At 44.7% G+C, this 25,955-nt stretch overlaps 1 protein-coding gene across 1 annotated transcript in view; it reads left to right on the top strand.

The window, feature by feature from the left end:
* Positions 1 to 25,955, top strand: part of LOC102560248 (deubiquitinase DESI2) — a 101,978-nt gene that overhangs the window by 42,115 nt on the left and 33,908 nt on the right. Inside the window, exon 2 of the mRNA XM_019476852.2 lies at positions 22,151 to 22,223. Within this exon, the coding sequence (XP_019332397.1) occupies positions 22,151 to 22,223 (73 nt within the window). The remainder of the gene's footprint in view (positions 1 to 22,150; positions 22,224 to 25,955) is intronic.

The raw sequence follows: 25,955 nt of genomic DNA, 5'->3' as shown, positions 1-25,955 counted from the left end.
TTCCATTTAACTGTTCCCTTCCTGGCTCCCTCTGCTTTTAGAGATGCTTCCTCATCCCCTCCCTAGCCCAGTGTAGCAATTCAGAGAGTCTTTTTACCAACTGGGGATGACTGTGACCTGTCTACAGCAGATCTACATCAACACATTCACATATAGTGAGCTTGGATAGTGCTCCAGTTGTAATATATATTCAGTCTGGCTCACAGAAATACTTGTCAGGAGCATGATTAGGTTGTAGGTTTTCCATTACTCTGATCTATAAAACTCAGCTAGTTGTCAATGGAATCGTAGAAGCACATTTTGCTGTCATAGGTAATAGCTGAGGAGGTGGAAGCTGGGAACTTTTCTTGGAGGGGGAACCTGCCTTAAAAATGGAGAGATGTGCTTATGGGTGGGAGCAGGACCCTATTGATAAACTGACAAATTAATTGTAAAACAGATATCAGCTGACAGTAGCTATGAATAATTCAGTCCTTGGAGTCTGGTATCTGTATGCAGTGGAATCGCATCTAGTGATGGCAGGCAGGACCCATCAGCCAATGGAACTGTTAATCCTGCCCTGAAAAGGTTTACACTGTAGCTCCAGCACCCCTTAGTGAACGTCATGACTTGTCGAAGAAAGAATTTTTCTTTGCCCACTGCCATGACCTCACAGACTTCCTGGTTTTGGGACACCCTCTTCTCCTTGTTCTCCTGGATCTGCCTAGCTTCCATTGGTCTGTTCTGTGGAGCTAATTTCTACATATCTAATGTCTTTGCTGGGCTTGCTTTGTCATGGGATGACATTCATTGGATGACCACATCATTCACTTTCCTACAGTTGTCAAAAGTTCTAGAGAAAGGCACTAATTCCTTAAATGGGCAGTAATGTACCCAGCCAGTCAAGCAATGTTGTAGAGTAGGGCTGTCCAACTGGTGGCTTGTGGGCTGCGTGTGGCCTGTGAGGGGTTAAGTTGCTGCCCCCAGGCTCTTGCCTAGCTGCTGTTCCTCCCATTGCTCTGACTGCGATAGCAGACTGAGACTCCAGGCCCTTCCTCATCTCCTCTGGCTTTTACTGCCTGACCACATCCCAGGGGGCAGGGCAGTATGGCATAGTGTAGCTGAGAGTGGGCCTAGGGCTGCATGGGCATGTGATTACACAAGATGTGGGAGGGGGTAGGAAATGCATGGTGCAGCAGTGGCTGAGGTTATGGATGCCCCCCATCCGCCAGCACTGCTGCACTGTGCAGGCCAGGGAGTCCATGGCTCACCCTGGTATAGCTTGGGGGTATGTAAGACAGATTTTCTGTAGGATGAGTGGGAGAGAAAGTCTAGTCCTGATCCTTCCAGGTGATCAACCTGTGCATTTTGAAGCCTGGTGCTTGATTTGCTCTTATTATCTTGTATAACCAAAAATGTTAGCTGTAACCATGAAACGTTCTAGCACCACTGGCCTGCTTCTATGCTCCCATGGCCTGCAGTTCTACAGGATGATAACAATTTGGCAGAAAGCAACAGTATTTCTTTTCATGTGATCTAAATGTACTGACCTTATATTTTTGAAGTGATTCTTCATTTTAAGGAGATTAATTTTGATTAACTTTGAATTGGGTCCATACTTAATGTGCCTCTTCCCTATATCTTGGTTATTTACAATCTCATCTCATTATTAACCCTTATTCTTACCCTTCTTTGGACTATTGCAGTCTGTGCTATATCTCTCCTAAGATAGCCATTGACACAAGTGGCTGGAGGTGGCTTCCAGTTCTGTGTTTATAGGGTCTAGACTTTGGGATTTGAAGGAAGGCATTGATGACGTTGTTAATTATGAGGCAGTCCTGTCCCTGTCTCGCTACAGAGATTTCCTTGGCAGTGGAGCAAGTCCAGTTCTACCAATGGGACAGGATGGGGGTAAGGGCAGTGTTGAGCTACAGTTTCTTTTCCTACCGCATTTTTAAAGCACCTAGGTATCACTTTTTTTTAAACTGCTGCTGTTCTGTATAGTGGGTGAACAGCTATAGTTTCTGCATTTTATTGATTTGGAAACTGAGGTAGAAAAAAAAAAGTTAAGTGCCCAAGGACAACTTAAGGAGTGACTGATGGAGCCAGGAACAGAACATATGAATCCTGTTTCCCAGGCTGTATTAGTAACTGCTTTTGTGATCAGAAGCATCTTGGATGACCCTCTGCAGTCCTGACTCTCAGGATTAGGATGCCCTGCAGGAAAATTGTTTATGGGTTGATTCTCTACACAAATAGCTTGTTGTAATTCCTGCAAAACTCATGGTTTTCAGTGCGTTTATCCTCATAGGACTCCTGTGAAATAGAGGGGTATAACTGGGAGCCTATGCCTAAGCAAGACATGCAGAGACCCCCTTGTAATGCAATGCGAAGAATAGGATGCATAAGGAAGGGATAACTCAGAAACCAGTTGTGTCGGGAGCTGCCTAACTGAGCCAGGTGTAAAAGGCAGAAGGGACTTCGGTACTTGATGTGGAAAAGATGAGTGCCTGTCTCAGGCTAGAAAGGCACCTCCATGTGCAGATATAGGATTTTGAAAAACGGGGTGCAGATGACGTGGCGCATCATCTGATATAATGCAACATATGCTTCTCCAGTTAAAAAGAAATGTGATGCTTTACTAGCTAGTAATGCTAGTAACATGCTAGTGGCATAGAGCTATAGTATTCCATTTAAAATTGAAGTAAAAACAAATACAACTTTATTGGAATGTGCATTAATGTGCTATTATGCATAAAAACACAACAAATTAGACAAAAGTATTAAAATGCTGTTTCATTAGTCCTGTAGTCATTAGTGTTAAATACACATCTCTTTCAGATTCATAAAACAAAATCTAGCCTTCTTGAGCATCTTGGCAGTGCAGCCAGTGTTTCACTGAAAGTTATTTCCACACCTGAGTTGATGTTCACCAGAGCTGTTTTTTAACTAGAGTTAAAAACAGTCTGCACTGGTTTTAAATAGGAGGTACATTACTAGGAGCAGCTAACAGACAGCAGATTTGCCAAGGAAAGGATAACTTGATTAGTGGAACATCAAGATAATTAAAAAGGAGAGAGGGTTAACACCTGTGGAATATAGAGTGTAGAAGGAATCGGGTAGATTATAACGATGTTAGTTGATTCCCTCACTGCTGCCTGAATAGAAATGTTGCTACTGCTGGCAGGCAGTTGGTTTTAAATGTTGGATAGATCAGGAATCACTCTCTTCCCCTTCCCCCCTGCCACTCAGATCCTGGGCACCTCCCTCTGCCTGGGCTCTGGACTCATGAGCAATTCCTGTAGTTATGAGTTGGGTAGAAAGAGGAAGACATGCTAGAATAGCCAATACACTGGTGGCCTTTTCTAGGTATGAGGAAGACAAAGCATAAACATGCTTTGCCTGATCCAGATCAGGGATTTGAACCTGCATCCCATGGGAATGTCTAATCACCAAGCTGTTGGCTATTCTGGGACCTGCTCTCTCTTCATCTCTTCTACAAGAGAGATTGGTATACCCCCTGTATATTGTGGAAGAGTGACTCAGTGGTTGGGGTACTCACTTGCGATGTGAAAGATTGAAAGTAAAGCTCCTACTACAAGTTCAGTTAGAATAGAGATTTGAGCCAGGGGTGTGCGCTAATCCCAACCTATTGGCTAATCCCAAGAGGACTGGACTGGACACACCTGCGTTCTTTGATCCCAAGATTAAGTGCAGCCAATATAATACAGACATACATGTTACATAGGCTGGAGTGTAACACTTCAAGTGATGCATCAATTTTGAAATTCAGGAGTATAATTAGCTTGTTTGGAAAGAAAACAAGTGAGACAGACATAGCGATAGAGGATTTAGGTCTAGTTTGTTTGTTTCTGACATGTAAGTTCTTGGGGGAAAGCTGTTAGATACCTAAAGTGGCTTGCATCAGACAACTTACATGTGCAACTTAATGAACACCATCCAACAGCTCTGCATATTTTCACTCTCAGCCAGCTTCACCAGTTCACCACTGTGAAGGATATTTTGTAACTACCTGGGATGTCAAGATAATGATACTGTATCAGAGCCAAGATGGCTAAGTTCACATCACTGACCTCTCTTGCACCTGTGTGATTGAGAAAGTTGAATTCCTCTTTACTTTGGATCTGAAGGACTAAAATTGTTAGTGAATAATCTGCTGAGTCTCCTAACCTGTGTCAAATTCACCACTATATTACCATGGACTTGCTGTAATATTGAAGCAAAGGCAGAGGAAAGTATTTTTTCACTTGAATCTGTCATTCCTATTTATTCTGTTCAAGGAGTTTCCATGTGACTTGTGTCAAGTTCCAGAGAGGAGGTTTGACACCTGCCTCTTTGCTAACATACATTAAATAAGAGGTAAGTGGTCAGGGGCTGATTTCCATCAGACTCTGACTGTGGCATATTCTGCATGAAAGATCTAAGTGCCTACTGAAATCTACTCTATAGCAATCACTCCTCTTGTTCTACTCCCACTCGCATATATGTTAACGAGCAAATATTCAAACCAACTGAGGTTTGGGTACAGTGTGAACCTTCCGGTGCCAATCAATATAAAGTAAAACCTGTTCATGCCATTATTATTTCCTCTGCCTTATTATACAGTATAATTACAGCCCACATAGAAAGCATAAGTCGGGGGTATCTCAGCCAGCAAGAATCCTTAATGGAGGGGGAAAGGAATGTTCTAAACTTATAATGCTTGTTCTGGAGAGCAGGGCATTGCAGCTCAGAAAGCATTTTGCAGACCAGTTCCTAGACACAGGAATGAAAATATGTGAGACCATTTAGTCCATCTCCCTGAAAGGCAAGACCATTTCCTAACCAGGGCATTTACTAGTCTTTTCTTGACTCCAGCTTTTAGTGCCATAAATGCTTCCTTGCCCTAGAGCATCCTGCTCTAGGGGGGTTTCTTAGTATTCAGGTTAAAGTTTCCTCCTTTAAATGTCCTCATGGTACTCTTACTTGAATCCCTTTTTATATCTTAAATAATTCTTCTGCCATCATTCATGTGGGTGCCATTCAAATGTTTCCAAACTGTGGTCTGTCCTTAGCTATTGCTTAGCCAAGAAATGTATTCCTCTCTTAAATGCATTCTTCAAAAGCCGAACCATTCCATTTCCCTGTTTGCAATGGTTGTTCTTTTGAATTCCTTCCAGTCTGTCACTGTGTTTCTGGTTCAGCACAGTTCAGAGAATGTTAAGGTTGCACGAATAAGTAATCCAAAGTAAGGGTGAGGTTGTATGTACAATGTTACCTGTAGGCCTTATGACAGGCCTCTTACATAGTCACCTATAGGGAAAGGTTCTCAGTTGTGCCAGTTAACACCTTTACTATCTGTGCCTCTAACATGATTCTTCTGCAGGGTCATCTTTTTTTGTTGTTGACCCCTACCAAAAAAACCCCTTCATCTGAGTCTTTACGGCAGCCTCAAGATTGAGAAAAGAAATCAAGTGGAGCCAAACGTGCGTTTGTATTATTTCTCATATTTCACAAGTAACATGCAACATATACGTTTGTGGTAATTGTAGGATTTATAACAACTCAAGATGAGCTGTCAGTGAAAATATGAACAAAGATCTCCAGCACAAAAAATACCCCTTGAGTGGGAGGAGTACCTGCTTTAGCTATGAGCAAGTAGCCATTTCTTGGCTTCCGTGTGAGCCAATAACTAATATGTGCTGCTCTGCCTCCTTTAGCTACACTGTAGCGCGCCCTAGCAGAGAACACCTAGTTTAACTGCCCATGCTGGACAGTGAACTAAAGAGGTCTGAGATGAGGTAGTAAAACTCTTCCCCTGAACAGCTCTAAGCCTCATTCAGTGGTTTCTCTGCTAATGTATACCTCCTAAATTAGTTGAATAACATTCTGAAGGAGAGAGGGTAATATGTACAGAGACTACACACTTTGTCCCATTATAAGGCTGATCATGACCTATCCCTTTTAAAAATGAAGCTTCAGTTCTTTATTATTTATCTTCACATTTTTAGAAGTCTTATTGGCAAAATTAGAATTTACTCTGATTTGTTTTTAAACTTACCAAATTGGTCATTTTTTTATATTAAAACTCATGAGTCTCTTCTTTCCATGCAGTATTGGTATTTCTCTGTCCCATTATCTACCCAGTAAAATCTTATTACATCACAACATTCAAAACATAAGTAGATTTCTGACTGTCCTTAGGCAACCTTGTTGTTTTTTAATCTGCATACGATAGTTAGAAGCTATGGCAATAAACCCTTTATAAATGATGATAGATTAGATTTTGACATGAGCTCATCAACAGGCAGTTCTCAAGCATGGGAATAGCATAACATTTGAGAAATGTCACAAGCCTCTTACGAATCACTCACAAGAGATAATTAAGGAATCTATTTAGCCAGAGTATAAGAAGAAAAGATCTGCTGTAGATTAGAAACTGGCTAAAAGAAGGAAACCAAAATTAGCAGAATTGGTCTTCACAATTCACGCAGCCTCCCAGTTCACTGTGGTTGAGAACCATGATGGTAAAAATTACATTAAGTGCTAATATTGCTATGACTTATTTCTTTTCTTTTTTTAGTGTTTATGTGATTTTTGTGAGAGAAATACTCTTTATAAAGTGAAAACTTTTTTTCCGGGGATTTCCTACTTTATTACAGAATGTAAATATAGGGGTTTAGGAGTTGGGCCTTGAGACTGGCTGATGTAGGTTAGAAGAACCAGCTGGGGAATTAAATCCCCTTTTTTCATCCAGAGTGCAGCTACAACAGATATGACTGTTTCACTAGTTTCCCTATCCTTTCTCTCCCACTGTCTCTACTCCTGAGCCATCCCTTTTCTAACCAGCATTTATGAAAAATCACTGCATCCCCTGCACTAAGTCCTAAGGATGTACCTCCTGTCTTCCGTCACTTGTACCATCTTTTCTGCCCCACTTCTATTGCTAAAACCAGGTTTCTTGTTGCAAACTAAGGCTGTATAGAAAATAGCCCAGATTCAGCAATCAATAGCCAGTTATCAATATAGCCAGGGTTCAAATTACACTTTGACTCTTGGGGAGAGGCGAGAAGGGGGCTGCAAAAAATATTAAACCAATTCATTAGAAGGAGAAATCCGATTGGAGACCCCCCCCCCCGTTTATGATTTTCAGATCTTACAGTGGGACTCTCATCTCTTATGTGGGGGCTCAGCCCGCCCGAGCTCCCCCATAATTCACACCCTGAATATAAATACAATCATTGTAAGCTATGAATATAGACAAGAACATGCAGAGGGGTGCCTCCACTGACTTGTTCAGGGTTTTTCCTTCAGGCTCCTAATTTTTTAGAATATGTTTCTTGTTAAAATATGTTTGTTGCTAAGGACCAAGGTGTATGTGGGAGCAGGGAAGCAGAAGGAAAGCAAGGGAGTAATGGTAAGGGAACTCGGGGCTTCTAGGTCTAGGGGCTAGAGCTGGTAAACAGAAGACATGACTGAGAGAAAGTGACATCTTGAGCTAAATTTGTGAAAACATGTATATATACTTTTTGTGGATTCGTAGTTCATTCCAGGTACACTTCTCAGTGCTCCCAATCCTTCAAAAATGCAAAGCCTGTATAAGGAGCATTTCTCCGTCCTAATATTAAAAAAGGTACATGGGCTGTGATGAGAAGATGTGAAAACGTGTTCTAAAGGCAAGTGCTTGCTGATGATGAGGTCTCCCTACTCAATGTACCCTTATGTCAAGTTTCTTCCACCCCATGCTGAGGCACTAGAGCTGTTGCAAATATTTAATTCTTTTAAAATTGCAAAGGGTGTGCATATAGTGTATGTAATACGTTTTCCCATTCATTTCATTCAGTGCTCCCCCCGGCTCAGTGATCAGCCACAGGGGGACCCCGAGTGCCCCCCCCAGACCCAGGAGGCACCAGTCACCAAGCTGGAGGGGTGCAGGGGGGCCCGATAGCACGTTCCCTGGTGGACCCAGAAGTGGACCAGAAGTGCTTCTCGTCCACTTCCAGGTCTGCTGTCGAGCATGCTGGGGAGCCCCCTGTGCTTCCGTGGGACACTCCATGCTCCCCAGCATCACAGCATTCATGAGCCCCTGCTACCTAGAGGTATGTAGAAAAACATTTAAAGCTGTCTCTATGTCTGAATCTTTCCAAATCTCTCCGAATCGATTCAGAGGGTTCTGATTTGATTTGGAGAGATTAAAGGGTCTCCTGATTCGATTCAGAGATTCAGCCACTGAATTGGGCCAAATCTCCACCAAATCAAATCAGGAACCGAAGCTTCACAGGGCCTACCAGCCCTGGTTACTGTGTTGTGGGTGTGAAGGAGAACTGATGTTTGTGTTAACCCTGTGTGCTCCTGCTGAAATTCATAGGAGTCCCAAGGTTTAAGCTGAGGAGTTGGATTGAGGGTGTCTTATTTCAATTTGTATAGAGTGTTTTAGTTAATTGATTCCTGCCTTTGACAATTAGATTATTGATACCCTGTTCTGCTATTAACCTCATTCATATGTTGACTGTTTTGTAAATAATAAACTGTGTAAATAGTTAGACTGTATGTACTCCAGTGTGTGGGGAAACCACAAAGAAAGCACTCTATGGAGAGGTGGCCCCAGCCTTAGGAGCTGGGAGGTTGACCGAGACTATTTGACACCCCAGACAACCCTGAATCTGGATGTGGCTGCAGGTAGAACCATGGCTAGGGTTAGATTGTTATTATTATTTTGCATACTAGCTCCCACTGATGGTGCTGATAGTGGGCAATTTTAAAAACAGGCTCATAGATTCAAAGATTTTAAGGCCTGAAGGGCCATGAGGTCATCTAGCCTGAGTTACTGTATAATTTCACTCAAGGTGTCTCTTCGCTGAGCCCAATGACTTGCATTTGACTCAAGCAGAACTTTCAGAAGGACATCAAGTGTCAATCTGAAGGCACCAAAGACTCCAAATTCACCACTTTCTTTGGAAGTTAAGAATAGACAAGGCCATTTTGTTATTTCTTGACCATGTCTTTTATCCATCTGTGTCTCTTTTCTGTTCTTTCTCTGCCCAATTAGGTGTCTACCCCACCTTCCAAATGAATCAGAGAACACGCGATTATTTTGTTACAACTGCTGTATCTCTTACAGCTATTCCTCTCTTGTTTCTTGTCTCCCAGCAGGATTAAGTCCTAGTATTTGGTTAAACTTGTTTCTGGTAAATTAAACAGCTATTTAGGATTAAAGCATGTAATAATTAATTTATTTAAAAACATTTCTAAACTAAATTTATTGCTGGTGACCCATGCAAGACTGACAGCCCAGCAGACTGAAATCTTACCTGTTTATCCAAGAACAAGTACAGCATGGACAGAAATGGTGTATATGCTGGCTTACCAACCTGTCTCAAACAAAACTTGCGTCATCCCTGTGAGGTGAGGCCTGACAAGGCAGTTCATTGTCCATGCACCTTCGTTAAAGAGAACAAGGGCTAGCTGACCAATAGCCCTGCCAAATACTATGCATGGTAGTGGTTCCTATGTGGTGGACACATCTCCACTTAAACCTAGACTGAGGTCTGCGTTGTTCTCAAAAGACCAAGGAGTCAAGCTTATAGAACGATAAACCTAGTTTATTCTGAGAGCAGTACCCTGCCTACAGTTCTGCTGTTCCCTCCTGCAATCCCCAGGCAAATATAACAGTTTATACATAACACTCCTAAAGATATACACACATCTTCCCCCTTTACATAACATATCCCCACGTAATACTAACATTGGCAGTTTAGTTCAACCCATAGTTAAAGCACATTTTACTAGGTCTGTATTAGTCTTTGTGTTGGCTTTTTAGCCCCAAGTGATCTCAGCTTCTCTGCATTCTCAATCCTTATGGGTTCAGTTTGTTTGGTTTCCTTGTTCAGACGTCTCCTACTTTTGTGTCATTTTCAATCTCCTCTGTCGCTTCTTGTTGCTTTGATATTAGCTCTGTTTTCTTTGGTGAGTCTCGTGATGCTCCTTCTTTTCTCCTCTTTATGAGCTGCAAGTGTTGTCTGTTCCTTCTTAACACCTGTCCTTCTCATGTGACTATAGGATCTGGGAGCCACTTGATGGAAAACTAGTGCTTTTTGTTTCCACATTCATCCATCTTAAATAAGCATCATATCTTTGTTGTGCAATTGTGGTAACTCCTTGGAACCCTGGTCATAGTACCATTTTTGTTTTGAGTTTGTCAAGGTTTTTTTCAATGTTTTCACGTTTTGCTTTTCATTCTGATGAGCATCATCCATAAGATTTGGCTGCCTGGTTTTGAGTTTCCTGTTTAACAGCATTTCTGCTGGAGACAATCCATGTTTCATGGATGTTGCTCTGTAATTTAAGAGTAATGGGTAAACAATGGTGTGTGAATCTGTAGCTTTTTTCCAACAATTGCTTGACTATTTTACTTCAATTTCCACCAGACCATTGGATTGTGAGTATTTGTTTGCAAACTCTTTAAACTCAAGACAGTTGAATTGAGGTCCATTGCCTGTTCTCACAATTTATGGAATCCCATGTCTATCAAAGATCAGTTTGATGTGAGTTATGACATACTTTGCTGTTGTGCTTTTGAGCAATGCAATTTGAGGATAGTGAGAATAATAATTCAGTACTAGTACATAATTTTTTCCTGCATGTATGCCCATTTGATACCATGGAGCTACGGCTTACTCTATGAACACCATGGGCTCTTTTCCTTGCACTGATATGCACTTTAGATATGCTGTACCAGCCTTTTACAGCATCTTCTATGTCATTATTTATATTGGCCCAATATAGAGCACCCCCTGCTGTCCTTTTGCAGTTTTCAATGCCTAGATGCCCCTCATGTTTAATGTGTCTTTCTTTAGCACTGCTGGAACGAGTCGTGAGCCTTTGAACAAAATGCCATCCAGTACTGACAGCTCTTCCTTGAACTGAGAGTAGGGGCTAGGTATATGTTTTCCAGGCCACAAATAGCTGTTATCACTTTTTGCAATATGGTGTCCTGAGCATTAGCTTCTGCAATTAACCCACATTTTATTTGTGACAGGAATCACTGTTTTAATTAGATTAACATGTACTATGTCTGGGTCTGGAATTCTATCATTTTCTGGTGTGTCATTTGCTCTGGACAATGTATCTGCAATAAATAGATGCTCCTGGAGTATACTCTATATCTATATCATACATTTGCAGTTGAAAGAAGTCTCTGTGATCTGAGTGACATGTCTGATAATGCTTTCTTTGCTATAGTTACCTAAAGTTTATGATCAGTTTCAGCTATCGGAGGCTTCCCAAAGATATATACAATTTCTTACAGCCATATACCAGAGATAACTTTCTCAATTTGTGCATATAGACACTCTGACTTAGAGAGTTCCCTAGATACATATGCTACTGGTCTCCAGCTATCCCCATGTTGCTCCAATGCCTTCTTTAGAAGCATCTGTTAACAATTTAATGCGTCTTTTAGAGTCATAGTATTTTTAGTACCAGAGCTTTCATTATTTTTTCCTTTAAGGTTTTAAATTCAGCTTCACGGTCATAGTTTCCATACCCACTGAGCATTCTTATGTAGGAGTGATCTAAGGTGGTTGGTCTGCCCTGCTAAGTTAGGTAGATATTTCCCTACAAAATTGATCGTTCCCAGTACTCTTTGCACTCCTTTCTTATCCGTAAGGGGTTGCATGTTTGTAAGGACTTCAGCCATTACAGGATCGATTTGTACCCCTTTCTCAGAGAGCTTTTCTACCAGATATGTTATTTCTTTGATCCTGAATTTGCATTTTTGTTTGTTCAGTTTCAAACCTGCTCTGTGAACTCTTTCTAGTGCCTTTCTTAGCCTCAAGTCATGTTCTTCCATAGTATTTCCCCAAACTAATACATCACCAATATAAACCATAGTTCCATCAAGATCTTCAAAATTTGTTGCACCTTTCTCCGAAATACTTCAGATGCAGAACACAGTTCAAAAGGAAGCCTACGAAAGCAATACCTTATGAAGGGCATATTGAAGGTATATAATCTAGTGCTATTCTTTTCTAGGGGAACTTGCCAAAACCCAGAAGAGGCAGAAAGTTATAAAGGAGCTGACCTACAGGCAGGTAGCCTAAGGGAATGGAGAGGGAGGACGGACATCGGCCGGTCGGTTATCTAGCTGCCACTAGAGATTTACGGAGAACACCATAATAAATCAATTCACTTTTACTTTCTGTGTGGGGTGATTGACTAACCTACATCTTGTTGGGGAATTTACTTTCTCATTTTTCTACCAAATCAAGGTGTGGCAGGCGAGTCCCCAGAGAGATAATTCATTAATCACTTGGCCACACATGGTTAAATACACAAGGCTTGTACCTCAGGAAATCTGAATATGCAGGTGACATAGGTCACAAATAAAGTGAGCCTTGGTATATCCTCCAATCTCTGGAGAGAACTTGCTAACATCAGCTGCACAATCTAATTTGATGTTATACAACATGATAGTAAGATTCCTGACCTGGAGCCCTAGGGCAGAACAGTAAAGAATAGAAGGACTAAGGCACATGGGCAGAAATGTGTGCGAGCCTTGGACTAGAACATTAGTGGATGCTGCACATTATGACTAAGTGTTGGCATACATTTGTAGAGAGGTTTGCTTTATACCTGCCCATGACTAGGGTAACTCTTCCTCTCCTCAACACCCAGTTTCACAAACATTGCATTTTTATGGAACATATAAAATAACTTTTTCATGTTTTCTCTGTTTTTCCCTCCTTAGACCTAAAGTACTGGCATGTGAGAGGAAAATCATATAAGGTGAAATCCTGCCTTTATTGAAATCAATGGGAGTTTTGCTATTGATTTTAGTGGAGTCAGGATGTCATTCACTGAATTTCTGATGTGGTATTTCCTGGTTTCCTTCTGTCTTCCTCTCTCATGGTCTCATGTTTCACATCTGGATCGATATGGCCCAAGAAATGAATGTCAAGACATCACTTTAGCAATTCCTTGGTCAGCTTGTTGAAACAATCTGCTGCTGCCTCTAATAATGGATTTTTTGTTTTAGCCTTCATGTCACTTAATGGATTGTCCCATGCGTCTGGCATGGCAGATCAGTGTATCTGTGACTCTGCTTGTGCACTTAAATATAATCATATATTTGCATATTGTTCTCTCCACCACATCCATCCCTCCCCCTCACCAGTAGCTTAACAAGTGGACTTTGCAGAAGGGAACTAAGACAGACTGAGGTGGGAGAAATAATTCCAACCTGGTCCCTGTTGTGCAACAGCTTTGCATAAAATGAATTATAGCAGGAATGTCAAACTCATCCAGCCCTGCAGGCCAGATAAGAGGCTTGGGTCAGTTTGTGGGTTGGATTGGACCCACAGGCTAGCCTCACACACCAGAGCTAGTGTACAGGGCTGGTCCAGCCTAGGTACCTCATGCAGTCCATGTCCCAGACAAGACCTGCACACAGTTTGCAATGTATACCAGCCCCGGTTTGGGTCTCTCGTGGAGTTAGCATGGTGCATGCTGCATGAAGTTCCCATGCTAGACTAGCCTTGGCTACTGACTTTGGTGGTATGGGGCTGGTCTGTGAGCTTGGCTCAGACCAGCCCAGGATCCATTGCACAGAGCTGGTCTGGCAGGGCACTGCATGCAGTGCATGCCCTGGAATGGCCCTGTGTGCTGCGCGTGCCACTGAGTCCAGCTCCCATGTGGTGCATGCACTCACTGCCTCCCAGGGCAGCTTCACTTGCAGCACATGGGACTGGGGCTGGCATGTGCCGCATGTGATGCACACAGTCAATCTGAGACCTATGGGTCAAATTTTTGTAGGACTCCAAGGGGTGGATCAGGCCCCCAGGCCAGGTCTCTGTCTGACATGTAGAACTAGAGTAACAGGAGGGTACCTGTGTGTCATCTCTGTGGGAGAGGTTAGATCTTTGCATCCGTATGCTAATAGATCCCTTCCTAGTTTGCCTTCATCACGCGAATAATCTCCCAGTCTGTACAGTGGATCTATAAAAGACATTCCATCCTAGTAAAGCAGGCTGGCAAAGGATTTGGCTTTTATTATGATTTGTCTCCCAGTGTACTTAACACTAAAGCCAAGCACAAACAGTAGCACAGACTGAGTGTTTCAGGGCTGACAGGTGCAGGCAGGACACAGGCTGGGAAGCAGAGACAGAGGTTTTGTTGATTTTTCTGTGAGGCTGCAAGATAGGCAAAATTGTGTCCCAGTTGGACTTTCAGTTCTCTTCCATCTCTGCAAACAAAAGGTGGGTAGATGGGTTGGATAAATTAAGAGCTGTCCTGAATGTTCTCCCAAAATTTAAACTGCCATGAGCTGCTTGAGAAGAACATAGGAATATAGGACTGGAAGAGACTTCTTGGCCTGTCCTCAAATAAGACATTTCTGACCCTGCTGTGTAGAACCCAACCATTCCTGAATTTGAGATTGTCTGAAATGCAAATCTGGGTTCATACCTAACTACGCTTTCAGTTTCTACTTGATCAGAGGTCAAATAAAAAGTTTGAATTGGAATGCCCCAAACTTTTGTTTTGATGGTGGATGCAGAGGGGGAGTCAGCGTCCAGCTCTGGATCTGGCCTTGAACTTTGTAGCTCATGTCCATCTCTGCTTCTGGGAAGATTGAAATGGCTGGTTAGCTTTCCCTCTTTACTCTGTTCTTTATTTTTAGGTTTTTCTGTACATCCTAGTTCAAAATGGGAATGAAACAAAATGACCCAAGTCCATGCATGTGGATTTTACTGCCCCATTTTGCAGATGCTATGTAATCAAAGCATGAATTACACAAGTGGTCATAAGATCTGCTGATTTTATTCCCTGTCCCATTCATTTGACCCCAGGCAGATTTCAAAAGCTAATAACCCTGCGAATTGGCAGGTCAGTATTTGCTGACTCCAGTTGCTGATGTTATGCTCCAAATACAAACAGCTTGGAAAATGGGGCTGTCTTCTGTGTGCTTATACAAACCACATTTCAGGTCTGGCTTGGATTTTCTTCCAGCTCAGCAAAAGATTGACATGTTCAGTTTAGAGTGGCTGCCTCCAGAGAGATCTGGAGGATTATGCCAAGGCACCAACAGGTGTTTGCTGCACGTTCAGTCACGCACAACCCTAAAGACAGCTCCTGCAGTTCTCTGGAGGCAGGGGTGAAATGAGGACAGTAGCAGCCTTAATTCAGAGCTGTTCTGCTTTTGGCACTTTGATGAAAAGTGATGGGGACATTTTTGTATTTGAAGTAAACATGGGCCCAAACCAAATAACCATTCTAATAACTCTACAAATCTGAGGCTTTTTGAAATATAAACCTTGACCCAGGTTCAGCTTCTGCAAAGAGGTTCTGCTTTTATAATGGGCAGAAGAAAGATAGTGAGCCCCAAGTCCTGAATTTCTGGATTTTCAAAACCTTTATTTAAATATTGAGGTTTGAGCTTATTTCTGATTTAAAAAATCTTCCCCTGCTTCCTGGTTCCTTATTCTTCCAACCACTGGTGCTGGCAAGGTCTGGGGTATTCTTCCAACCACTGGAGCTGGCATATTCTGGATGCACTGTTGCTTTGCGAGAGTCTCAGCCCGAGGTATAAAGGAAACAGGGTGTGGACAGAGGTACCCCGGAACACTTTCAAAAAGGGAGGTTTCAAAAGGGCAGCAGCTGTTATGTTCTCATTCACACATAACAATTAGAACCATTCAAATGTAGCAAAATAGCCCCAAGTTTAATGAGGCTTCATCCAGGTTTAAAGATGGAGCTACTTGGTTACATTTGAATAGTTCTCAGCCTGTTCACATATAACAATTAGAATGTACAAGCTGCTGTGCTTAAAAGGGTTAAAAATGTACATGCGTCCACACAGTGATCACACAAACTTGGACGCTGCAGTGAGGGACCCTAAAAAATGTCAAAGAGTTCAGACTTTGTTCTAGTCCTTCCACAAAGCTTACTGGAACAAACGGAAGTTCAAGATGCGAGGCAACTAGGGAATTAGGGTAAAGAGCAGAGGTCCTGAACTTGTTCCTCTTGAACAATGCGTCGCCTCTGAGGCTCTCTGATGTTGCTTGCAGTCACAGGAAATTTTGCTTTATACAGCTATGTGTTTCTTCAGGTTGACAGGAAGAGCAAAGTGCGACATTACCTTTGATTTACTTGCTCAATATTTTTGCCTGTGGGCCTGAAGGCTGAGGACTGCTAATATAAAGTATCTGAAATTAGCAGGGGCAGCAATTAAGGAGTGAGATCAGAGAAACAGAGATGTATCGAGTGGAGCACCAACTGTAGGATGGGGCTGCTACTGGGAGCTGATACTTCCTACCTATGGAATTAATGTTTCTCTTCAAAGGAGGGGATGGTTACTACTGATTGACACCAACAGGCGTTGGCAGTCCTTTACCCATCTCCAACCCTGTGCTGTTAGTCTTTCACTTCCACAGTGTGTGACATTCAGGTAAAAAATCCCTGTCTTTGAAGAGACAAACAGATACTAGCTAATGGGAGAGGCGTTGGATGAGCTGTGGAGGTCACTGAAGCTTAAGTTATTTGCTGGCTGCATTCCTGAACTGGGAACATAAGTTTTAAGGCCAATGTTTTTACAGAACCAAAAGCATTCGGGGGTTTCATGGAGGGGCAGCAAACTTGTGTTGCCAGAGAAGTGACTGCTAAGGTATTTTGGAATTAGGGTTTTATGCTATTTGGATTGAGCCTTCAACCTCCAGTCACCTCTGGGATTTCACCTTGTATAACAAGGCAGCTGTGATTTGGATGGACTAATAGCATTCATGCAGAACAAATTTCCAGGTACTTTACAGACCTCAGACAAGCAGGGCAATCATCAAGATACAGGGAAATAGAATGCAGAAAGTGGATTAAAATATGTGACTACCTGACCCACTGTTGCATACTCTGGCCACATAGACCCCAAAGATGCATGGAATACAATTCTGAGGTCCCAAGTTTCAAAAGCACAGATCCTCAAATACTTGAGCTAAAAGAGAATCTCCTGTACAGATCTATGGCACAGTGGGGTAGTGATTCATATACATCACTCAGATCATTATAGTATTTTTCATTGAGAGTGACATATGATTGAGGACAATGATTGATTAGGCCTCACAGAGTTTAACGAAACTGAGCATTAGGCCAGTGCGAAAAGGGTAGTATTTGCTTCAGATTTGGCCGATTCGGGGGACAGTGATTCGATTCAGTGAGTCAAATCACTGTCCTGAACCGATTTGGCCGAATCTGATTTGGCGAGTCGGCCACTGCCAGATCAGCCTTATCTCTAAATTGGACAAGCCCATCCTCCCCCCCTGCCCCGCCCGGCTCTAGCTCCCAGCTGTTTACCAAAAAAAAAAAAGCCTCCACTCACTGGCTCCTTCCAGGCTGGGGGGTTGATTTCCACTGCCCCACGCTGTGCGAGGGGCTCTATCATGAGCCCCCATCCCCCACCTGCTCTCCCAGCCCCAGCTCCTGGCTTTTTTTTTTTTTTTAAAGCCCCACTCACTGGCTCCTGCCAGTTGGGGGAGCGATCCCCGCTGCCCCACACTGCCCCATGCTGCATGAGCCCCCAGAAACCCCAAAGCCACGGCAGCTGCAAATGAGTGGGGGCTTTTTTTTTTTTTTTTTTTAAAGAACCAGGAGCTGGGCCAGGTGAGGCAGCCATGGGGTGGGGGGGAGGAGGAGCTGGGAGAGCAGGCGGAGGATGGGGGCTCATGGCAGAGTCCCCCACAAAGTGTGGGGCAGTGGGGATCGTTCCCCTCCCTCCCCTGCCTCGCTGCAGCCAGTGAATGGGGGCTCTTTAAAAAAAAAAAAAAAAAAGCTAGAATGCTGAGGCCAGGCAGGGCAGCTATGGCAGGGGCTGGGAGAGTGGGCGGGAGTTGGGGGGCGCTCAGAGGGGCTGGGGGAGCAGGCAGGGATAGGGCCTGGTGGCCCCATGGTCCTCTCCCCCTCTTTCAGCTCCTACTTACCAGCATGGAGTCTGGGTTCAGCTCCCTGTGGCAGCAAGTGGGGACTCCCCAAATCTCCGAAGCTCTCTGAATCTTTTCTAAATATATTCAGACAGCTTCAAATTAATTTGGACCTTTTTAGTGGTCTCCTGATTCGACTTGGATTCAGAGATTCGGCTGCCAAATTGGGCCAAACCTGTTCCGAATTGAATCAGCACCCGAAGCATTGCACAGCCCTACTGAGCACGCTGTTTTGTGTAGCTAGGAATACTTGGTGGAGAGGAGAGGATACATGTGTATTGGATAGGAGAGTTCCTTTGCCCTTAATGTAGGGTAAAAATACTGAAAAACGTAGAGATAGTGATCTCACTTAAAGCCAAACTTTTAGTAGCAGCCACTGATTACTTGTTTTAGGATGTTCAGCTTTAGATGCCATGGGATGGCTTTTGGAACTGCAAGTGCTATTTTTTAAAACAAATGTACCTCAGAGCAATATAAAGTGTTGACCTGAACATCTGTTCTGCAAAATTCTTCCCTATATAGTAAAAATACAAAGCATGCCACTAGATGTGTGACAAGAAAAGATCTCTGCCTCAGATGGGTTGCCATCTAAATAAGCCTGTCAATTAAACACCTGCCTTAATTAAAATAAACAACAACAAAAAACTAAACTAAAATGGGGATATTTAACTTTAGCCCACCTACCAGCAGTTTTGTGAGGCTAAATACATTTGTGGTTATAAAATGCATTGAGATATCAGATGGAAGGTGGTATAAGTGAGGTGGATTGGCAACTGGCTCAGCAGCTGATCCCAGCGAGTGGTAATTGATGGGGTGACCTCATCCTGGAAGGCTGTCTCCAGTGGTGTTCCCCACGGATTAGTGCTTGGGCCTGTGCTGTTTAACATCTTTATCAATGACCTGGATGAGGGATTGAAAAGTGCAGTGAGTAAGTTTGAGGATGACACCAAGCTGTGGAGACAAGCAGGCACGTCTGAGGACAGGACAAAGATCCAGGATGACTTTGACAGGCTGGTCCTATGGGGTGAATGCAATCAGATGAGGTTCAACAGGGACAAGTGCTGAGTCCTTCATCTGGGAAGAATGAACCCTTACCATACCTATACAATGGGTGGTGGTCCATTGGCTGGCACTGCATCCGAAAGGGACCTGGGGGTGACAATTGACCAAAGGATGAATAGGAGCCGCCAGCGTGATGAAGTTGCCAACAGAGCAAACAGAACTCTGGCGTGCATCAGCAGATGTGTCGCCAATGGATCCAGAGAGGTGCTTCTCCTCCTCTACTCAGCATTAGTGGGCATGTCCAGGCAAGCCCACACATGCTTCTTACCACGTCTCAAACCCCTTTGAGGTGCTGCAAGAGGCACGTGCAGGAATGAGAAAATGTTCCCCACACTGCAAGTTTGCAGCGTGGGGGCAAAATGAGACCCCTGTATATCCAAGGGTCAAAAAAACCCACACAGAAAAAAGCAGGGCAGGGCATGGTCCCAGACCATGCCGAGAGGCAACCAGAGGCTGGGTCCTCCATAGAGACGCTGCCAGAGCATCTCTATGGTTAGCCCTCGCCCTGGTGCTGAAGCACGCTGCCTGACCTCAAGCAGGGAGCTAGACCCAGGCTCCACTGCCACTAAGTAAGGGGTCGGGGACCATGGGGGGGGACCCCCCATTGGCCCCCCACTCCCCCAGCCCCCCCGATCCCTTCCCCCCCAGCCCCCTGAGCCCCCCAATCCCTTCCCTTCCCTGACCCCCCCCCAGCATCAGGGGGAAAAAAACCCCAAATAAAACAACCCTGTCACTTACTGGCAGCTTGAGCTACCCCTGAGCTCGCTGGGGCCCCAATCACACAGTGCAGGGCGGGGTGACAGCCACAGCAGCCCAGGCCCTGCTGGGCCCCGCTGCCTTGTGCTGCCTGGTGGGGCTCTGGCAGGAGGCCCTGGAGGCCCCCCAGCCCCTGCTCGGTAAGTAAAGGCTTTTTTTTCTTTTCTCTTTTTTTTTTTTTTTTTTAAGTGCCAGAGGGTGCAGTGGGGGGGAGGGAGCAGCCATGGGGAACTGGGGGTGCAAGTGGGGGCTGGGGCAGGGTGGGGCAGCCATTGGTGGGGTCTGGGGGGAGCAGGGGAGTTTGGCTAGGTGGGACAGCCATTGTGGGGGCTGCAGGAGCTGACAGGGGATGAGGCTAGGCCGGACAGCAATCCAGGGGGATGGCAGAGCAAGCAGGGGTGGGGCAGGGCATGTGGGCCCTGCAGGGGCCATAGCCCCGGGGCGGGGAGGAGCTGTAGCCCCTGTGGGGGGCAGCAAAATATATATTCACGTGTTCATGAATTAATGAACCATGTATTTAGAGTTCACTTTATTATGATAGAGACACCGGTAGTCTTCCAAATTGCTTTAACACTAGATATATCAATAAAATATTGCCCAACTGATTGCTGTCTCTGTCTCACTCTCTTTATAGTGGTCTTTTGTTTTAATTGTGGAGGAACATGGATTTGAGGGTATTTTATAGAGTGACTTTGGGATTTTTTTTATCAGGGATTTTTCAGTTTCCAATAGGAAACACCAGATTTCCTGCTAGGGAGACCAGTGGTAGGACCCTGCCTGCTCGGAGCTGGCACCTTGGACCCAGCTGTCTGTGGCAGACCTCCTGGTAAGCTGAGGCCAGGAGGACATGCTTTGACAGTTCAAAACAGGCCACCACACAAGGAACATCTGGGCGATAGTTGCCCAGATGGTTGGGCAGGGGGCACACATGGCAGTAGTGCCGCACAAAGGCCAACTCTGCAGCCACAGCCCACTGGCAGCTAGCCCAGAAGGGCAGATGTTTCATCTGGGTCTGGCAGGTGCACAGCAGATCATAGCCAGGCAGCAGCTCCCACAGCCAGACTGCTGCAGTGGGTAGAGGGTGCAGGGAACTCTCAGGGCTGCTTCAGCAGTCTAGCTGGCACAAGGGGTAGTGTCCCCAGGTACCAATCAGCTGGGCCCCTGAAGCTCCTGAAAGCTAGTAGCCCTGAAGCGACTTGCCAGGACAGCTTTTTGTACTGATGAGGCCAGGACAGGGCAGCTTGCTATACTGCTGGAGACAGCAACGGTGCTGGCCCTGGGCTTTAGCTCCCCCTGGCTGCAGATCCGGGAGGAGCCAGGCTGGGTTATTTTGCCCCAAGTGGCACAATTTGCTTCACAACAAAGTGCATGTCTGAGCACGTGCACTGAGGCAAAAAGCCCCAGCTCAAATTTGCACTGCTTCTATTTGAGCTGCTGCAAGTGCACATGCCTGCATGTGTGGATGCGCCCAGGGAGGCCACAGCTAGAGTACTGTGTCCAGTTCTGGGTGCCACACTTCAAGAAGTATGTGGACAAGCTAGAAAGGGTGCAGAGAGGGGCCACCCACATGATCAAGGACCTGGGGGATAGGCCCTATGAAGAGAGACTTTGGGACCTGGGTTTGTTCAGTCTAAGTAAAAGAAAGCTGAGGGGTGACTTGTTCTCCGCTGACATATTTGTAGGTGACTATCAACAGGATCTGTGAGAGCAACTTTTCAGAAAAGCACCCCTTGGAAAGACGAGGACCAATGGGCATAAGCTACTCGGCAAAAACTTTAGTCTAAATATACAAAACTTCTTTTCTGTATGGGTAATCAAAATCTGGAACACACTTCCAGCAGAGGTGATGTAGTCACAATCCCTGGAGGTGTTCAGGAGGAGGCTGGACAAGCACCTCATTGAGCTCATTTGAGCCCATTACCTCCTGCCAATGGCAGGGGACCAGACTTGATGATTTTACAGGTCACTTCCGGTCTTTCTTTCTATGATAAAAAGCCCAACTTGTTAAGATTAATTCAGTCTTAACAAACTTTTTAAAAACCCAGAGATAAACATGTACTTCTACATGCTTACCGCAGCAGCTGGATCACTGTAGGTTCATGGCATATCATGTATAGCCCTGTTTAAACCCAAGGAAATGTCCCACACTGAGGTAGACTTGTTGGGACATAATTTCAACAAGATGTGCAAGAACAGCTCTGCTGTCTAACACTGATGGTGTTCTGTTTGTGGTGAACTGCAGCTTCTTTATTCTATGCCTGTTTCAAAGCCATTGCTAGGTTCCAGAGAGAGTTAACTTTAAGCCAATGAGACTGTGACGTATAATAGACCAAGGCTCTCTGTTTCTACTCCATTAATACTTCCATTTCCGGCTTGTTTTTTTACTCTAGTACTGGATAAATGAGTACACATCCACTTTGGGGATTGGAGTCTTCCACTCTGGGATCGAGATCTACGGCAGAGGTATGACCTTTTCCTTTTGATTACATCTGAAACTGGGAGTTTGTGCCATGCATCTTGTGATTATCCTTATGATGAAAAGGCATCCAGAATTATGGCTTTTAGGTTAAGGGTGCTTTGAATAAAAATTTAGCCAATTCCTTTTAGAGCTGGAAGGGGTAAAGAATGGCCTAGAACTTCTACTTACAACGTTTTATGATGCACCCTGATTCCAGTACAGGAGCACAGTCTGCAGACTGTAAAGATACCCATACTTTTCACAAAACTATCATAGGACACCAGGCAAGAGAGGACTGGGAATGATATGGGCAGGAGTTCTCCAGAAGCTGATAGGTGGACAGGTTTACTTTAAGAATAATACTACTTTCCTTACCTTAATATATCTCCTAGCCCATTTTTAGAAGGAAGTCATTTCTTTGTCCCATTCTAAAACTTCTGTAGTTTCAGAAACTGTCATTTTGAACCTGCACACATTTGAGGGAAAAGGAGACTTTCAGTTTGATAAACCTATGGAATGGCTTAAGTGGAAGGAGTGCTTTCCTAAGAAAAGAACTATAGTAACCCTTACTATGCATATTAGCATAAAGAAGTCCCCCATTAATACTTGCAATGGTGAGTGAAGCTAAAATATTTATAAAATCACTTACTTCAATGAAGAAGGCTCTACGAATAACTATTACAAAGCTTTTTAAGTCTGATGAGTGTAATTCCTTAAAGGAGTACATGAGTATGACTGATGCGTTTCCACCAATGTAATTTACATCTGTTTTGTAACAGATGTTAATTTTGACAGAGTTAAGGAAGACAGACTTGCAACTATCTTAGGATAGCTGCAAACCACCTAGCTAATGCGAATAGTTGAGCAAATGATATCTTAGACCAATGCAGCTTTAGCCCTGTTTTTTCTAAGGATAACTCTACACCAGCTTCGAATCAGTTACATTGGTGAAGGGCTATATGTTATGAGTCTACTCCACTATTTGCTGTTGTATCCACCCCGTATGAATGGGCATGCTATTGTGATGGAAGCATGGGAGCATTTATGATTCAACAGCATTGTGACTTTGGGTTTTCCCTGACAGACACCAATAAAAGATCTTTCAGAAGTTAGGCCTTCCTTAAGTAAGGAGCTTTCAGAATAATTACTTTGTTCCCAAAGCAGCTGAGAAATGTAGTGTACAGTTAAGGAAGTCTGAACTAGTAAAAATGTAAATCACCAGGCAAGACAACAGTGGAAATAACATGCAAGAAATAGCAAAGGAAAAATTCAAAGGTAAAACCACTCTGAATTTTCTGGTTAGGATTCATAGATGTTAGGGTCGGAAGGGACCTCAATATATCATCGAGTCCGACATCCTGCACAGGCAGGAAAGAGTGCTGGGTCTAGATGACCCCAGCTAGATGTTTATCTAACCTCCTCTTGAAGACCCCCAGGGTAGGGGAGAGCACCACCTCCCTCGGGAGCCCGTTCCAGACCTTGGCCACTAACTGTGAAGAAGTTCTTCATAGATTCATAGATGTTAGGGTCGGAAGGGACCTCAATAGATCATCGAGTCCAACCCCCTGCATAGCAGCCACTAACTGTAAAGAAGTTCTTCCTAATGTCCAATCTAAATCTGCTCTCTGCTAGCTTGTGGCCATTGTTTCTTGTAACCCCCGGGGGCGCCTTGGTGAATAAATACTCACCAATTCCCTTCTGTGCCCCCTTGATGAACTTATAGGCAGCCACAAGGTCGCCTCTCAAACTTCTCTCGCGGTGGCTGAAAAGGTCCAGTTTCTCTAGTCTCTCCTCGTAGGGCTTGGTCTGCAGGCCCTTGACCATACGAGTTGCCCTTCTCTGGACCCTCTCCAGGTTATCCGCATCCTTCTTGAAGTGTGGCGCCCAGAACTGCACGCAGTACTCCAACTGCAGTCTGACCAGCGCCCGATAGAGGGGAAGTATCACCTCCTTGGACCTATTCGTCATGCATCTGCTGATGCACGATAAAGTGCCATTGGCTTTTTTGATGGCTTCGTCGCACTGCCGGCTCACGTTCATCTTGGAGTCCACTAGGACTCCAAGATCCCTTTCCACCTCTGTGCCACCTAGCAGGTCATTCCCTAGGCTGTAGGTGTGCTGGACATTTTTCCTCCCTAGGTGCAGCACTTTGCATTTCTCCTTATTGAACTAACGGATGGAACTTGAGGATGGAATATAAATAATAATAATGAGAGCAGAAACTCCCATGCAAGGTTGCTGAATTCATGGATAGGATTACAAGAGGAATGGAAGGGATTGCCAGAATGTAGGAGGCTGAGAGTTGCCCAACACATGGTCGTGAAAGCCTAACATAAGAAAAAAATTATATTAGGAATTTAAGAGGAATCAAGGAGATACATACATCTTTGGGCCAGATAAATTGCTTCAGACAGTTCAAAGCCACTACAAAAGTAAGGCTATATGTTAATAAGCCTTCTGTAAATAGTTTAACTCAGACCACAGTCATTCAGATGGCTTCTATGAAAACTAGATGTTGGGATGGTGTGCAACAAAAATGACCAGTTTAAAGGTGGAGAGGGAACTAAATGTGGTAGGGTAAGGAGGGAGGCTGTATTCCATATGCTGGATACAGCCAGGAGGAAGCCAAATGCACTGCTTTTGAAAGTGAAGGAAGACCTGGATAGGATGGAGAGGAATGCTACAGTAAGAAGTAAAAGGGGTCAGTACTGAATACAGTGATGTTTCCCTGTGGTGGCAAAGGGTTAGGGGGTTGTCACGGTGGGGTCCTACAGGAGGGCCGTGATCTCCTTAAAGCCCCCTCTTCTGTGCCAAGTCGGCCCAAGGGCACCCTCTAATTCTCGCCCACCACGTCTTTGATGTTTAGGTAAAGTTGGGCGGCTGCCTCATCTCCTTGGGCACAGTTAGTTGGGACCTCCGTCCCCGTGTTTTCCCCGGACTCACCAGGGGTCTCCCTGTATGATGGGTGCTTCCCAGGCACCCTAGCCTTATGGGCTATGCATGGCTCCAGCCACGCCCGATACCACGTCCCAAGCCTCGCAGATGGAATCGATGTTGGTCTGTCTCTCTCTCTGTCCTCACACCCGTCTCCCAGGCCTTCTCTGTTATGCCACCCCCTCCTGGGGCTCTCTGTGCCCACTCGGGGCCCTCTCTGTACAGTGACCCTCTCTCTTGGGCCTTCTCTTGCACTGCTGCCCCCTTCTCTGGGACTTGCCAGGCCCACCCTAGGGCTTCTCAATGAGGCACTCCCCTCTCTGGGCTCGCCACACCCGCACTGGACTTCTCAATAAGGCACTCTCCTCTCCAGGGCTCACCGTGCCCAACTTAGGCTTTTCTAATAATGTCACCCCCTTTCTGGGGCTTCTCAATAGTGCCCCACCTGGGGCTTGCTACACCCGCACTGGGGCATCTCAAATGCCCCCTTTCTGGGGCTGAGGTTTAAGCACCCCATAAGCTGCGCCCTCCTGGGTGCCGGGGTCCTCACAGTCCGCTATGAGGCCCTTTTGAGGATACTGCACCCTCACTGGTGCCCTCACACTCCGTTGCGAGTCCCTGATGAGGCCTCCTCCAACCCCTTATAGCCTCACCCAAACCACTGGTGTAATAAACAACAGAATGCTACAGAAACTCAAGCCTCCTGGCTATAACAATGTAAAGCCACCTGGCTAACCCATGTTGCACAAATGCCCTAGAACTGCTATCCATAACCCTGCTCAAGCAGTACCTGCAGATCTCAC

The sequence above is a fragment of the Alligator mississippiensis genome, chromosome 2 (assembly GCF_030867095.1).
Source record: "Alligator mississippiensis isolate rAllMis1 chromosome 2, rAllMis1, whole genome shotgun sequence".
Taxonomy (NCBI): domain Eukaryota; kingdom Metazoa; phylum Chordata; order Crocodylia; family Alligatoridae; genus Alligator; species Alligator mississippiensis.
This window is presented reverse-complemented; position numbering and strand designations above follow the sequence as displayed.